General features: G+C 52.4%; 5 protein-coding genes across 5 annotated transcripts; 3 read left to right on the forward strand and 2 right to left on the reverse strand.

Annotated features, from left to right (window-relative positions):
* Nucleotides 1–83: 83 nt before the first annotated feature.
* P153DRAFT_338475 (uncharacterized protein) lies at nt 84–2,554 on the reverse strand. Its single transcript, XM_033665788.1, has 2 exons — nt 1,869–2,554; nt 84–1,819 (listed from the first exon to the last, which is right to left on the reverse strand). The coding sequence occupies exons 1-2, from the start codon at nt 2,213–2,215 to the stop codon at nt 427–429; spliced, it is 1,740 nt and encodes a 579-aa protein (XP_033524948.1). The 5' UTR covers nt 2,216–2,554; the 3' UTR covers nt 84–426.
* A 162-nt stretch (nt 2,555–2,716) lies between these two features.
* On the forward strand, nt 2,717–3,611 carry P153DRAFT_366136 (uncharacterized protein). The gene has a single exon (XM_033667981.1). It carries the CDS (start codon nt 3,005–3,007, stop codon nt 3,215–3,217), a length of 213 nt encoding a protein of 70 aa, XP_033524949.1. The 5' UTR covers nt 2,717–3,004; the 3' UTR covers nt 3,218–3,611.
* Nucleotides 3,612–4,158: 547 nt separating this feature from the next.
* Nucleotides 4,159–6,424, forward strand: P153DRAFT_366137 (uncharacterized protein). The gene is made up of 5 exons (XM_033667982.1): nt 4,159–4,682; nt 4,800–4,871; nt 4,987–5,103; nt 5,154–5,500; nt 5,618–6,424. Exons 1-5 carry the CDS (start codon nt 4,478–4,480, stop codon nt 6,032–6,034), a joined length of 1,158 nt encoding a protein of 385 aa, XP_033524950.1. The 5' UTR covers nt 4,159–4,477; the 3' UTR covers nt 6,035–6,424.
* Nucleotides 6,425–6,801: 377 nt separating this feature from the next.
* Nucleotides 6,802–8,446, forward strand: P153DRAFT_338481 (uncharacterized protein). The gene is made up of 2 exons (XM_033665789.1): nt 6,802–7,072; nt 7,138–8,446. Exons 1-2 carry the CDS (start codon nt 6,881–6,883, stop codon nt 8,104–8,106), a joined length of 1,161 nt encoding a protein of 386 aa, XP_033524951.1. The 5' UTR covers nt 6,802–6,880; the 3' UTR covers nt 8,107–8,446.
* Nucleotides 8,447–8,630: 184 nt separating this feature from the next.
* On the reverse strand, nt 8,631–12,736 carry P153DRAFT_395962 (uncharacterized protein; the record flags this gene model as incomplete). Its single annotated transcript, XM_033671441.1, has 3 exons — nt 8,631–10,577; nt 10,773–12,585; nt 12,642–12,736. The coding sequence occupies 3 exons, from the start codon at nt 12,734–12,736 to the stop codon at nt 8,631–8,633; spliced, it is 3,855 nt and encodes a 1,284-aa protein (XP_033524952.1).
* Between the last annotated feature and the right edge of the window lie 273 nt (nt 12,737–13,009).

The following is a 13,009-nucleotide window of genomic DNA, read 5'->3' on the forward strand; positions in this document are numbered from 1 at the left end:
TGCCGAGTTAATTAAGATGGTGTTCCATCCCACCGGCGCGAACAAATATTTCGCACAATCACAAGGTCAAGATTCGCGAGTGCAAGTATTAGTTGAAATAATAAAAAATTGATATTACATTGTTCGTCCAAGAACTTATTATTTCCAAAGCCATTGTATCAGCGATAAACTTCATGTATCAACACAATAGAAACGACGTAGTAATCCATCAACCCATATTCTCCTAGATACCTTCAAGCCAAATCCTGAGGCCCAACACCTCCTCGAAGGGAACAATCCCGCCCACTTCTGGACACATCGTGACACGTAAAACATGAACCCGTCAACGCCAACCATTTGGGGATATCATGAACAAGGAATATAAAATACAGGGAGAGACAGGCAGGCTATGCAAAAAGACAAAAGGTCCACAGGTGGACAGGGGTATCACGCAAGAGGAAAATGTTTCGAATGTGGAGACGACGAAAGGAGACCGCCTGCATCCTGTAGGGATGGGGCATCATAGTTGGGCTGGGTGGGATTGCTCTGTATAGACATCGATGGCCGTGGAAGGAGGAGGCCACCTGCATCTTGCAATGATGGAGCATCGTAGCTGGTTTGCGTCAAAGTACGATGTACCGGCGCAGTCTGTCCAGTTTGTGGAGGAGAGCTAGTTGGAGAGACAGAATGTGGCGACGAGGACGCCTGCTCTTCTGCCTCCATTGCGAGCTCATGGTCTTCCGAAAGGAAGCCGCCAATATCCTGTAATTGATTGCTTGGTCGTATGGATAACTCGTGGTCTTCAGATTGCTGAGAAAGACGCGATGACCGACGTACTGCTGGGGGATAGGCACGGCCATTACTCATGAGGGTGGAGGCTCTTGAACCTCGCCGAGGGTGAGGCGCAAAGTCGTGAGCGACGACCGAGTCGGTAGGTGAGGGAGCTGAGACTGAATTTTCAAGAAGGCCACCGACGTCGAAGAACGACACTCGCCTGCCATGACGTGGACTTGGCATTGGGTCTCGAATGTCTGTTATTTTCATACTGGTGTTCGAATTGCATGGTTGTACACCACCGTTTTGGCTAGGAAACTGCCAGTTGTTGTTTGCAAAAGGGCCGGATTGCCTGCTGGGTGGTAGAAGGTCCAGATCAGCAACAGGTGCCGGTCTCGGTACACTTGATGTCTTGTCTGCGAGTTCTGGCTTCGTCCGGTAACCAAGCGAACGCGCAAGGTCTTCATCACTGCCCCATTGTCGAGCAGTGTAGCGTCGCATTGAGCCCCTACGTTCTATGCTGTCACATGTTGAGGGTGCCTTGAACTTGGCTTTCTTGACACCCCTATCACGCAGGAACGACCCTAGGATGATAGCGTTGGAAACGACGGTGGCCGCAAGAATCTCGGAAGAGGCGAAGACTGTACGGAATTGTTGAAGGCCACTTCTATTGATGACCATGGGCATCCGAGCTCCAGTAATGGCGATGAGAACGATCGATAAGGAAAACAGCGCGACGAGTGAGACCTTGCGCTTCATGCTCATATTAGAACGAACAATGATCGGGATGGGGAAGGCAACTAGGAGAATATCCGTTATCATGTCGGCGATACCCATGGTAAGGAGTTGCGCATAGCCTTGTCGACATTCGGGTGTTGGACTTGGTATGACTTGCCAGTAGTGGTCAACTGGCTGACACTCGGCAAACGTGGCGATTACAACCATGATGAAGGTAACGACGAGAAAGATACGTATGCAGCGCAAACCCCACTCATAGCCTTTTTTCCAAAAGCGTTCTGTCAGACGTTTCAAGAATTCGGAAACTGTGAATTTGGCCATCCAGATGCTAGTCATGCGTTAGTTAAGGTTTGACAGGTGGGACTAGGAACAAGTACAAGAGCGCATAGAAGATCCTCGCTGCGAGGACCATCTGCGAGCCGATCTCGCGATGCCGAATTCTGATGGGGTCTGTCAAATGGCTGGTATTGACGTTGTTGGTGCCGTAGATGAGGACGACATGCACAAATCCCATGCGTGCTATAAGCGGAAGCGTACTCCATAACGTGATCCAGTCCTCGCGGAAGAGTCGTTCATTTCGAATGTAGCGCCCAGACAGTCGGAAGCCTATGATGACGAGGGAGAAGATAGTGCACCACCAGCTGTAGAGGAGAGTCGGGTTGTTGGTAGCACGGGTGCGGGGCTCTGGTGGTGAGTCGTTGTATAAGCTGCGCGGTAATATCATGCTGCTGGACAGTATGAGCAGACCCCCGCCTCCGTAGAGGGAGAGCTGTTGGGTTGTCGTGTGCTCAGTATCGATTTTGGGTCGTCGCGATAACGACGGTTGATGCAAGATTGCGATGCGCAAGCGCCTTGACCATGTCGTTTTTCTGTCTTGCGTCGCTGGCGTACCGAGGGTCCGGAAGCGCGAGGTGACAATGACTTGGAGCCGGGTGTCGACGTGTTTACGGACGACGGTCTGCGAGGAACGAGGAGAGGAAGAGGAAGTGAGGAGGCTGAGGACAGAAAGGGAAGACGGTCCGAAAGGAGATCCAAGTGACTTATCGCAGCCGTGGTAAGAAAGCGATCGAACGTGGCGGTGATAACGCCGCGTCCGCATGAATCCTTGTCAGCGTCCGCCTGCCGCCAAAACGGCCGGGCTTTTTGGATTCAATGCCTGACACGGCTCCCCTACCAAGTGACCGACAGCCGGTGAAGTTCGACGACTGTGCAAACATTCTGTCAAGACTCCCAGCGACCGTCACCCTTCTGTCTGTGAGGGCGTGTGTACCTCCTCCATCACTGCGCATTCTTATCACGCGGCCAAACTGCGAGCGTGGTGGGCTTCCCGTAATGGCGCTCGCTAGAGATTGCTATCGGAGAGGCTTGTGGAGGAGGCGTTCGACCTGCATGCTGAGACTCGCCCGCGCATGTCACTGGTGCTGTGTCTCGATACCGGTACGAGGCAGACCACCGGCTATGCTCTCCGCTGCTCTATCTACCGGTTCCGAAACCCAGGACGAAGCTGCAGAAGATGGGCGTCAACCCAGTCTTTGACGAAGCGTGCATCGTCGCATCAACATACGCTACACAAGGCCAGCGCTTGCATATGCGAAATACAGTAGTGCACTCGCCAGCTCTGGACTGGGCGAAGACCCCACCTGCGCTCGCGTGGTTGTTCCCCGCCATGGACGGATGCCGTCAGCTGCCTACATTTCTCCAGCGCATACACAGTAGAGGATGGTAAGACGGGCTCTCATCTCTTATGCCCTGGAGCATTTACCTACCTATTGGAAGTACAAGCAGCATCCCAGGACCGTCGCCCTCTGTCCGCCTTGTCATTTGCTCGCTGTGTATCAAGAAGCGAAGCGCCCTCATCCCGCGGCTGTGCCTTGGACGTCACATGCCATCACTCACGCTATTCGTACCAACATCGCTACAAAGTACTGTATAGGCCGGCGGCCCTGCGCAACTCTGCGCTTGTACCTGACGGTTAAACCAGGCTCGTGAGATCGGCCAAAGATATCACTTGCATACAACTCACGTGGCCTGAGTGGAATTCATGAGTGTGAAGCTCTGCAGGGCATTGTGCTATTGGTAGAAAACATGTAGTTTGTTGCATGGATCTGTGCTTGCCCCCATGCGTGCCGGATCAAGTGGTCGATAACGTCTGGGGAATGCCATCGTGTTCACATTTAGCTGATGGTGTGATATGCTGCGTTTCTTCGGCCACTCAGGCTAGCCGTATCCTTATCTGTCTGAAAGTGGATCGGCACAAGGAAGCGGCACCGCTCGACATGGCAAACGATGGTGAGGTGCCTCTTGGTCAATGTAAAAGCGGGAAGCCGTGTTCTTGTGGCTCCTACAAGCCGCAAAACCATACTAACACAATTTTACAAAGTGCACGCTGGGCGTTTGACACCACGATTTCAAGCACAAGACCCTTGATTCGATACTAGACGTGGTTGTTAAGCTGTTGCAAGATTTCACTGCGCCATATTTCCTGGTATTTTGACCAACCGAGAGGGTGCGAGCAAACAAGCCACAGTACTGCGAATCCGGGTCAGAGCGCGGGCAGCTACGTCAGTTTTCACATGCCTGCCCAACACAAATTAGGCGCACGCGAGCATCGTGGGCAGCAAGCGACGTTACAAAGACGTTCAGCTTGCGAGAGCAAGACTGTGTAGTTGAAGACACGGGGAGCCCAAGAGCTTGGTCGTATGAATGACATAGTACATATGCAGCCTGCAGCTTGAAGTGCAAGGCATTATTGGCTATGCCTTGACTTCTTTGTGTCTAAGACCTCAAACAATTATGACGCACCCTAGCATCATAGCGGGAAATCTGGAAACTCGCGCCTGCAGAAAAGCAAACCGTCTCCTGTTCTTCTGCCTTTCCCACCCCCACCTCACACACTCACATTCACACTGACATTCAATTTTGTCAATTGCCACGACTTCTTTAACTTCCACCCACCATAACCACAGAAGAACTGTCAATAGCAAGAATGTCTGAAGCACCGCGAGTCCAGCTCACCAGCACGGATCTGTCTGATCTTGACCCCTCTGCGCCCTCCAACCAGTACTCCTCGGACCCGTACTCCAACCAGTACTCTTCCAACCAGCGCTCGGCGAGGCAGAACGGAGACGTTGACCAATACGCATCGAACGCCGCACAGAACGCACAGCAAGCAGGAAGCAGCATCCTGGCCTGTAAGGTGAGTAACAGAGCACGTTCCGAATCCTGCCGAGACCTCCGCTAACCCGACAACTGCAGTCTTCCCATGTGAATCTCTCATATTCCTAGACCCTCGACTAATAACCACAAAGCAGCACAGAACGCCATGAATGCCGCTGCGAGCCACCCCGCTGTGCAGAACACGAAGGAGACTGTCCTGAATGGTGAGGTAAGTGCAGCTCAACACCCCACCTTGTGTCAGCGAATGCGATGCTAACATGTTTTTGCAACACAGATACTTGAACTTGATTTTTTCAACACAATTACTAAATTTCGTAGGACCTGTTGCACAAAACGTCAAGGCAGAGGGTGCGAGGACCCGCGACGAATTTGCCGACCTCGCGAATTCCCGAACCATTCCTGAGCATAAGACAGCCACAGGCCAGAACCTTACCCGTAAGTGGTTCCTACATGCCACAAGTGGCATGATGGCTGACCTCAATCAGACTACCACAGCATGTTCTACCGTCTCCTGAGCTGGAAGAACCCGCGCGCAACTGGTATCGCCTTTGGTGTTACCGTCATGTTCATCTTTGCTGCCCGATACCTGAACGTGATCCACTACATACTCAAGGGTCTCTACATAACACTTGGAGCAACTGCCTCTGCAGAGCTTGTCGGACAACTGGCTATTGGACGTGGTCTTACCACCCAGATCAGGCCACAGCAGTACTTCACCATCCCCAAGGCGTCGCTTGAGCGTCTCCTGGATGATGTTGAGCAGCTCATCAACTTTTTCGTCATCGAGTCCCAGCGAATAGTCTTCGCTGAGAACGTGTATGCCACGCTCGCTGTAAGTCAATCCTCTCATCGTTGAACCCCGCTCACGACATCTTCCACTTGATGCTTGCAACACCCCGCCACGTATTCTATATTATGGATGATGACAGCTGACATCTTCCGCGTCCAGGCTTTTGTCGCGTCCTTGACTTCGTACTTCCTCATCAAGTTCGTTCCTCTCTGGGGCTTGGCTTTGATTGCGACTCTTGTTACCTACCTTGGTCCCCTCGTCTACATCAAGAACAAGGCGGTCATTGATGCTCAACTCGAGAAGGGTTACAACATTGCCAGTCAACAGGCCGTCCAGCTCAAGGAAGTCGCCAGCAAGAACGCCGTCAACGCCGCACACTCCGTTCAGGGTATCACCAACCAATACACCGCTAAGGCTACTGAGACCATCAACCAGTACCGCGGCGGTCGCCCCACTTCCCCAGAGGCCAAGAGGACCGACTTCCCTGTCGCCCCCAAGCACGAGCCTTTGGCATCCCAGTCCCAGTACGAGTCGAACATGCCGGCTGCTCAGCCAATCGCTCAGCCTGTCTTGTAAGCTCTCACGAAATAAGTCAGGAAGTGCAGAACACCTGTTTTGCCCGATCGATCTATCGCAAGCTCTCAGTGTTTCCGCTACTACCTATGATGAGCTTCTCGCATAGGCACAAATCTTCACGATGACCACGGATGACGATTCACATGCTCAGTCTCGACACAACCACAAAGCCCTGAAATTGGACACACCGAGCGTTAAGTGTTTCACCTTGTTCCTAAAAGCCCTTTTCCCTAGATATCTATTTTAGCGTTAGTATACTTCCTCTTTCGATGCTTCTTCTTTGTAGGCTGTCTCTACGGAGTCGCTTGATATGAATGAATGGTTGTCACTATGGGCATGGAAGTATAGGAGTTGGTTTTCCTTTTGATATCTCGACAGGATATAATGAATACTCGTTCCCGTAATATTCTGTTTTTATGTTGAATCGCAAAACCTCGATGATCCTGGTGAGCTTCCGAAATGTTTGTCGTTGGGGCCGTTGGGCTCAACCAAGCACCGGTTTATGTGGCTTTCACCTTCAGTGAATGACTTCCATCAAACTCCATCGTCAACTTGGATTCTCATGTGGCTGAGTAATACATCCCAACTCCGCGCCTAGAACAGGTTTCTCGCGTTTATCGATTGGCCACCGAGACAAGTGGCCAAAAATAGAGCAGAAGCTAAGCCTTGTATGATGCACGTGGTCAATGCACGCCAGGCAACTGCGTCAGCTTCGCCTCCTTTGCCGCTGTGACATGCGAACATTCAAAGGTTGGCTACAGTAGCTAACTCTATCTCCTCCATAACATCCCTTCTCTTCTTTTGTACCTGTTGACTGGTTCCTTTACTTCACAAACACAAGGCAAGATGATTGCCGACGCTGTCCGCCGTGCGGTTCTGCATCCCAACGCGGTGTCGTTCGTCAAGCGCGCTGTAAACGTACAGGGAGGACCATCGAGCGGTAATGGCGAGAACGAAGGGGACGAGATCGAGCTGCCTACCTGGGGCTTTGCGTTGCTCTACGTGAGCTTCGTGGCTTCTATGGTATTCATCAGTCTGGTAAGTCTTTACACAACCGCTACGGGCGCAGTTGCTGTGAACCATAGCTGACATGACATGAACAGATGTCCTACATGCTCAACGAAGTCATCACTACACTTTGCATGGTCGAGACTCCCACCGCTGCCATCACCATCTCTCCCTCCGTCGCCGAGCCCGCAGACAAAGAGGAGAAGGAAGGCCTCCTTGAGGCTGGCCCTACCATCACACTCGTCCACCAGAAGCCCATCACGTCCAGCATCCGCGGCACAATCAAGCACCTCGTTGCCAACGCCGGCCGCTGGTCGCGCTTCAGGGGTCTCAGGATCCACGCACTGTACAGCTTTGCCTTTGTCTTCGTCGCACAAATCTTCGACTCCGTTCTTCCCCACTTTTGTGGCCAGGCTGTCCTCGTTGCCGCTCTGAGCGGCGCAGTCGTCGCCCCTGTACACGCAGCCTGGACCCACAAGGTTGTTTCCCTGCCATCCGAGCAAAGCTTCTGGCAGCGCATCCCCGCTAAGAGCCACTGGAAGACCCTTGCGCTCCCCGCTGCCATCAAGTCTGCTATGCCGTACATCAGCGTGTACATCATTGCTGGTGTTGCCATGCTGTTCGGTCTGCACAACATTGACCAGGAGACCTTCGACTCGTACGACGCTGCGCAGGTGGCATCGCTCATCTTCCGCGGCATCGCCACCCTCCTCATCGCTGTGTCCTGCACGCTATTCCTCTGCATCCCCGCCATCGTCACCCTCGTCCGCATCGAGTCTTCCGTTCTCCCTGAGGACCAGGACACCATCGTCCCATTCGACCGCACTTTTGGCGGAAAGGTCGTTTCTCAGCACCTCGGCGGATCTGGAAAGATCGCCTTCTTGGATGCGTGGAGGAGCTTCAACTGGGAGGCTCGCCGTCGTCTCATCGCGCTCTACGTCAAGTCTTTCGCCATGGTGACGGGTATGGCTTTTGTCGTCCTGCACATCCTTGCCTTTGAGGTGTTTGTCATCATGGGCCCCGCCCTTGGCAAGCTCCTTGCTCAGGCGCAGCACAGCGGTTAGACGGGTGGTGCGTGAGGAGACGGACGCCAGATGTTGGATGGCAGTCATGGCGTTCTAGCGTAGTTTTCAAGTGGCTCAGATTGGTTATCATGGGAATTGGCACTGGAAGGAGTTTGAATCGAGAAAAGAACACTGTATACTAGTCACAAGTGCATATTTTAGTTTTTACCTATCAACATGTTCATCACGTCGATCGATGCTTGCACAAGTCCCTGTCCAACTATCATGTGCAGCCAGCAATCACATGGCGTTCACCCGTCACAGTTGACATTCATTCAAGAGGAAAAGTGTTTTCATTGTGACTATATTCACAAGTGGTCAACGACCCAGTAGACGAAATCTATACATCCTACCATAACTCCACGCTATGCAATGCCCTATACCTACGCCGAGAGTGCTAAAAAAGAAACAAGAACCGATCCTTTATCCATGATCGACGTGTAGGAGCTACGGGTATATACGCCTATTCCACAACTCCTCCTTCGATCAAACCCCATACGTGGAAGCATACTCAGCCCTTGCCATTACGAGCCCGCAATCCTGACCTGTTTCCTGACCTGATCGTTCTCAATGCACGATTTCTGTATGTCGACGCCCATGGGGCTCTTCATCTCGTCGACACTGTCAAGCGTCACACTGCGTCCCACGGTCTCGGCTCGCTCTTTCTCCTGTTGAAACTCCAGGGTTGTCTTGTCCTGGCCGACAATGACGCCCTTGAGCACAGCTTCCAGATCGGCTAGTCGGACTGGTTTGATGAGGAACAGGTTAATCCCGCTCGCGCTGGCTTCTTGCTGGATGTCCGCGTCGGCGACACCCGTCAATGCGATGATGGTGGTCTTGGGCAGTCCGTTTCTGATCTCGTGAGCGCGGATCTGGCGCGTTGCTTCGAGGCCGTCCATGACGGGCATGTTGATATCCATGAGTACGACGTCGATACGAGAGGCTGCGTTGGTGGGATGATTGAGAGAAGCAGTGGTTAGTGGTGGCGTCTGGACGGCTTTGTATTCTTCCAGCGCTTCCAAACCGTTCGCGGCAAGTACGTGGCGATGACCTAACTTGTCGACAAAAGTACGGAGAAGCCGGAGATTGATGGGGTTATCGTCGACAGCAAGGCAGTTCAATGACCGACTAGGCTTGGAGTACATCGACTTCCTGATAGGGACTGGAGTAGTCGACCGTATCTCAGGAGCACTACTCACCGAGGTCAAGAGCGGCCGAGACGGATCAACATCAGACATAGCCATAAGTCGATGAGGTAGGGTGTTCTCTTTAAGATTCAAACTTGATACTTCTTGGAGGGATGGGTCTGTTGTGGTATCCACAATCATTGGCGGGTTGGCGTATCGATCGAGACAGGATGACAGGGCCTTTGCCATCTTGTGAGGCCCAACGGGCTGGCCAATACATTCGAAAATAATTCCCGGCACTGTCATAGCCATGGCTGATTGTGCGGAGGCTGCTCCCTGACAAATAACGATAACTGGCGTCGCGCAGGCCTTGTCCGGATTCTGGCTGTGTCGCTCGCGCAATTCTGCAGCAACAGATTCCGTGGCAACGATAAGATCCGGCTCTGCTGGTGCTGGACCTTTAGTGCCACCGCAAATTTCCATTCCGAACCAATCAGCACAGAGACTATGGAGAGCCTTTAGTGAAAGTTTGGCCGCTGTCTGATTCTTGAGATCTTTGACGAAGTATTCGCCTGTCTCTTCAAAACCAATAAAGCGCACTCTCATGCCTTTTGTGCGTTTACTGATATCTTGTAGATGTCGCTCCTTCTCTTTCTCAGGACCGGTGGCGCAGAACGTGGGGGACATAACCGACTCTTTCAACGGGCAGCTGACTGTAATCTTGGTACCTCGTCCCTTTTCGCTTCTAACCTCCACTTCACCGCCAAGAGACTCGACGATTTGTTTCACGATGCTTAGACCGAGACCGGTACCTTGACTTAGAGGGTTTTCCTGTGCAAACGAGTGGAAGAGTCTGTTGTTGACGTAGTCTTCAGACATTCCAATGCCAGAGTCAGTCACCGTAAATCGGAATTCGCAGCATCCATCAGTAGACTTCGACTTGCGCTTTACCTCGAGCTTAACCTTAATATAGCCTGCAGGTGAGTACTTCAAACTGTTCCCAAAGAGGTTCATGATGACGCGTCGCCATGCGCCTGGTTGGGTTCGGAAAACGTAGTTGTCGCTGCGATTGATGTCGAGTACAAGTGAAATGGGAGGTACGTTTGATTTTGACGGAATCGCGTCGTAAGCCTGAGCCGATGTCTTTGCGTAAGTGTAGCCTGCGAAGACGCTCTCGACCACATCCTCCGTCAGAACACTCATGTCGACGTCGTTGATCAGTGTCATGATATCGTTTGTATGACCCTGGCCGGGGCTAATCATCTGCTTGGCGCCATGTGAACGTTTCTTTTGCCGCTTTGCAGAACCTCGAGTTAGGTTGTTGATCTTGGCGAAGTCGAGTACCTGTAGAAGTCAGTCGATATGCTTACTCCTTATTCGGTTGAGATGGTTTTATCCCGAGGACATCAACTGTAAAACTGTGCATCTTTATCGAAAGAAAAACCCCAGCTTCTTTCGACAGATTATGACTATTGACTGGTGGTTCGCTATTTGGCGAAAACAACAACAGAGATAGGGAGATCTGCTCTTTGTACTTACATGGTTGATCGTTTCAAGCAGAGTCTTTCCACACGTTTCTATTGTTGCGACGTGAGAAGTTTGCTGGTTGTCAATGGGAGAATCTTTGAGAAGATCAGTCATTCCAAGGATGCCGTGAAGTGGAGATCGAAGCTCGTGACTGATGGAGGAAATGAAATCAGCCTTTGCAGCGTCTGCCAGTTTTGTGTCAAGCCGAGCAACCTCTGCCATGACAGAGTTGCTGAAGGCCGCCAAATAACTGAGCTCTTGTTCGCTGGTGAACACGCGCATGGGATCAGAACTCCAAATCACGGCACTGGCAAACCATCGATCGCGATGAGGGTCCCATAACGGATATAGGACCAAACTCTTGGCCTTTGGGAAAGCGCTTCTCAAGAAATTCTCATCGTCTAAACTGCGGGTTGACTCGGACCTGCGCGATGCCGTGAAGGGAAACCCATCGGAAGTTTCCTGCTCACTACTGGCGGATGGGGAGTTTATGGGCGAATTAGAGGCATTGTCGTCGAAATTGAAAATCTGGCCATGCGCGTACGACCGAAGAAGATGGCGCAAAACGCTTTCAGACATCGCGTACTCGGTATCAGATGCTGATGCAGAGTCTCTGCCGTACTTGCTGAGAGCCGCACCTAGAAGAATGCAGGGTTTATCGGGTTCCGGCAGTTGCTCTGACACAAAGTCATCGTCAACCAGTCCACCGAATGTACTAATCTTGGCATCGAAGAACGCGGCACCGTCTGCCTCAGTCGCTTCCACGATCATGTTTGCGGCTCGGGTGAAGGCCGCTTTGATTTCGGGCGCAACTCTGTTCGTCTGGTCGTCCTTGTTGGATGACGTCCTAAATGCCACTTCAGAAGGCCGGACTTCGGGAATAGCATCCGAGGTTGGAGTCATAGCCGTACTGGGAGGCTGAACACTCGAGGTCGGGCTCCGCACGGTCACGACACTCGAAGCGGCACTATCGTTTCGCTCAAACATGGGAGAATGTTGAGAAGCATTCGAAAGAGCTGCAGGACGTTGGCGTTGTGAGGGCGCTCCTGGTGTTCCCGCAGATAATGGCTGTTCTTGCTCCTGATCCCACCACCACTCTTCTAGCCCACTCTTGCCCTCAGCGAATGATCCCAGGCTTTTGACCATGATCTTGCCTCTGCGTTGATCTTCGGTAGCTCTTGTCATCTCCAGATGGCGCATGACGGTGGCGCCCATGTCCTTGAGAAAGTTCATTTCGTGTGGGGACAGACCATTCCGCGGCTTGTCGTCCAGAACGCAGTATGTGCCAATGCTATGGCCACTTGGGCTTCGGATAGGCACACCGGCATAAAACCGGGAGTAAGGAGGACCCACAACGAACGGATAGTGCTTGAATCGGTCATCCTTGCTCAAGTCGTTGACAACCAGGGAGGGGACGTTGGCGTAGCTTTCGACGGGCAGAGTGTACTCTACTGGAACCAGGTTGACCGTGTAATAGCATATGCTCTTTTCCTTTGAGAATATGGTGCTGCCCCAGCACAACGCGTCCTCCCCGAACTCTGCTTGCCCACTTTGTAGAGAAAGCGATCGTGTGGCCTCAGCAAGGATAAAGCAGTTCTTCCGGTCGAAGAACGAGATCAGACATCGCCGCGTGTTTAGACGGAGTGCGCCCAGCTGTGCAAAGGCAGTCAAAGCCCTATCGTCAGACGGATGCGGAACATCGTCTTCTGGTAAAGATGGCGGAGGAGTAGACGGTCGTGATTTCAAGCGTTCGGCAGGTGCTGGCACGGGCGCGGGCGAGGGCTGGCGGCTGACGGGATTCGATCGCGTGTGCTGCGGATAGTACCTGCAGGATGTTGAGCAGTCGTCTCCTATGCGCGTTCTGCGTATGCAAATACAAACCTGTAGAACTCGCGCTCCTTTGCTAAATCAACCTGCTCCATCTTCTTTCTCGCTCTGGCGTACGAGCGCGCAAGCGCTTCGCTGGGGCCGAGCATGCTGATTTAAGACAACGGTTAGTGCGCGGAGAAGGACTAAGGAAAGCCAACCATGCCTCGCGCACGTCACTAGCTAAGCCAGAAATCCGACTGTGAGTTTGTAAATCCCTTCGAGACCGCGCCTGGTGTGGAAAGGGCCTCCTCCAGCCGCACAAAAACGGGCAGTAGCAGCTAGGTGCAGTCCTAGCAGCAAGAAGCCTTCGAATCAGAACGGCGCGTTTGGGCGGTCAGGGTCTAGTGGCGTGTTGTTAATCGTATCAGAAAAGAAGGACG

The sequence above is a fragment of the Dothidotthia symphoricarpi genome (genome assembly GCF_010015815.1).
Source record: "Dothidotthia symphoricarpi CBS 119687 unplaced genomic scaffold P153scaffold_8, whole genome shotgun sequence".
In the NCBI taxonomy this organism is placed as follows: domain Eukaryota; kingdom Fungi; phylum Ascomycota; class Dothideomycetes; order Pleosporales; family Dothidotthiaceae; genus Dothidotthia; species Dothidotthia symphoricarpi.

What these genes read in the sequence shown, in the direction of transcription:
- P153DRAFT_338475 (XM_033665788.1), bottom strand. Translation starts at nt 2,215, where the DNA reads ATGATATTACCGCGCAGCTTATACAACGACTCACCACCAGAGCCCCGC. An exon ending in AGGATCTTCTATGCGCTCTT is followed by an intron (nt 1,820 to 1,868) that starts GTACTTGTTCCT and finishes ACGCATGACTAG; the next exon opens with CATCTGGATGGCCAAATTCA.
- P153DRAFT_366136 (XM_033667981.1), top strand. Translation starts at nt 3,005, where the DNA reads ATGGGCGTCAACCCAGTCTTTGACGAAGCGTGCATCGTCGCATCAACA.
- P153DRAFT_366137 (XM_033667982.1), top strand. Translation starts at nt 4,478, where the DNA reads ATGTCTGAAGCACCGCGAGTCCAGCTCACCAGCACGGATCTGTCTGAT. An exon ending in AGGAAGCAGCATCCTGGCCT is followed by an intron (nt 4,683 to 4,799) that starts GTAAGGTGAGTA and finishes ATAACCACAAAG; the next exon opens with CAGCACAGAACGCCATGAAT. An exon ending in GAAGGAGACTGTCCTGAATG is followed by an intron (nt 4,872 to 4,986) that starts GTGAGGTAAGTG and finishes TAAATTTCGTAG; the next exon opens with GACCTGTTGCACAAAACGTC.
- P153DRAFT_338481 (XM_033665789.1), top strand. Translation starts at nt 6,881, where the DNA reads ATGATTGCCGACGCTGTCCGCCGTGCGGTTCTGCATCCCAACGCGGTG. An exon ending in CTATGGTATTCATCAGTCTG is followed by an intron (nt 7,073 to 7,137) that starts GTAAGTCTTTAC and finishes TGACATGAACAG; the next exon opens with ATGTCCTACATGCTCAACGA.